This window comes from Benincasa hispida, chromosome 3 (genome assembly GCF_027475165.1).
Source record: "Benincasa hispida cultivar pf3 chromosome 3, pf3_genome.v1.1, whole genome shotgun sequence".
In the NCBI taxonomy this organism is placed as follows: domain Eukaryota; kingdom Viridiplantae; phylum Streptophyta; class Magnoliopsida; order Cucurbitales; family Cucurbitaceae; genus Benincasa; species Benincasa hispida.
In genome coordinates this window covers 78557146-78559098 of record NC_143480.1, presented here as the reverse complement: position 1 = coordinate 78559098, position 1953 = coordinate 78557146, and the positions used below count along the sequence as shown (strand labels likewise).

General features: G+C 45.9%; 1 protein-coding gene across 1 annotated transcript; it reads right to left on the bottom strand.

The window, feature by feature from the left end:
• Nucleotides 1–413: 413 nt before the first annotated feature.
• On the bottom strand, nt 414–1100 carry LOC150037551 (uncharacterized). Its single transcript, XM_090312043.1, has 2 exons — nt 788–1100; nt 414–670 (listed from the first exon to the last, which is right to left on the bottom strand). The coding sequence occupies exons 1-2, from the start codon at nt 1098–1100 to the stop codon at nt 414–416; spliced, it is 570 nt and encodes a 189-aa protein (XP_090168169.1).
• Between the last annotated feature and the right edge of the window lie 853 nt (nt 1101–1953).

The following is a 1953-nucleotide window of genomic DNA, read 5'->3' as shown; positions in this document are numbered from 1 at the left end:
TTGGACAAGAGCAAATAAGAAGGCCCGAGGGTATATCTTGGCAAGCCTTAACGAAGTCTTGGCCAAGAAGCATGAGCATGCTCACCGCTTGTGAGATCATGGAGTCCCTGAAGGGAATGTTCGAACAACCGTTCGCACAGCTTAGGCACGACACTCTAAAATACATCTTTAATGGCCGTCTGCAAAAGGGGGCTATCTGTTCGAGAACACGTTCTCAATATGATGATCCACTTCAACGTGGCGGAGATCAATGGGTCAAGCATCGATGAGGCCAGCCAGGTTATCATCATTCTGGAATCTTTACCAGAAAGTTTCCTGCACTTCCGTAGTAATGTTGTTCTTGTCACACCGCCTCCTAGTTTACTCTCTAAAATGTTGGGTCTAACATAACCCTTATCCACTAATTCCTGTAACTACACCTTTAGTTCTTTCAATTCCATAGGTGCCATTCTATACGGAGCTTGCGATATAGGGGTCGTGCTAAGAATTAAGTCAATGGCGAATTCTACTTCCCTATCAGGCAATAAGCCTGATAGCTCTTCGAGGAAAACATCCATAAACTCCCGAACTACTGGTACGTCTTCAGGTTTCAATTTTTCATCAGAGGAGACCACTACATGAGCCAGATAGGCTTCACATCCTTTTCCCATCAACTTCCTAGCCTTTACTGCTGAGATAAGGCTACTTGAAGTTAGCCTCTAACATCCCACAAGAGCTATTTCCTGCTTCCCGAGTCTCCTGAAGGTCACTTCCCTTTTATAGCAATCAACAATAGCATGGTACTTACCCAGGAAGTCCCTTCCCAGAATTGCGTCAAACTCTAGCAAGTCTAAGGGAATTAGATTGACACAGAAATCTTGACCTTCGATCAACACGTCACAACTTTTATACCAATCACTTACTACTACTTCGTCTCCCATAGAAGTAGAGATGAACAAGTCCTCTGACATGCCCACAGGCAACCTATCTAAATGTGATGCAAACATGCTAGATACAAAGGAATGTGTGGCATCAGGATCAATTATAACATAAGCAGACTGATTACATAAGGTCACATTACCAGTCACTACATCTGGGGCTTCCGCAACTTCTTGGTGCATAACTGCGTACACACGCCCCTACTGTTGGGGTCGTTCTACCACACCCTTCAACTTTGCACCACTTGTTCCCTCTCCCCTATTTCTAGCACCCCTAGACTGGTTCATTGTCTGGGAGGTCACCTGTTGTACTGACTGGACCCCTCGAGTTAACTGGGGGCACTCTATCTTAAAATGACCTGTTTGCCCGCACTGAAAGAAAACTCCACTTCCACTGTAGCATGCCCAGAAATGTTTCTTGTCATAGCTCTAGCACAAGGGTTTCCGATCTGTACTGGCGACTGACTTGCTTGAACGTGCTCCACTAGGTCGACTAGCTGCACTAGCCGAGGATTGAGGTCTTCTTCTCTTAGACCTCTGCCAATCCACACTTCTGGACCTACTCATACCTAACGGGCCTGAGGCTGGGGGTTGAAAGCCCATGTCTCTAGGCCCCATAGATAACGCTTGGTCCTTTGGCACTTGCTCATTCTTTGCCAAACTCCGCTCCACCCGAATGGCGGGCTCTACTAGCTGGTTAAAATCCATCCAGTTGGCAGTAGAAGGCACTGGAGTCCTAATCTCTTTTCTCAAACCATTCTCAAACCTCCTGCATCGATCCTTCTCTTCTGCTATAATGGGAAGAGCATACTGAGATAGTTTGGTAAATTTCTGCTCATACCCAGCCATGGTCAAAGTTCTTTGCACCAACCTGAGGAACTCATCTCTTTTTGCTTCTCGAAACGAGCTAGGGTTATACTTGTCCTGAAAAACCTTTCTGAATTTAGGCCAGAACAAAGCGCTTTAGCTATTCCGCGTAGCAGATACTACCTTCCACCACTTTTCTACCACTTTTTGCAACAGGAATACAGCCAAC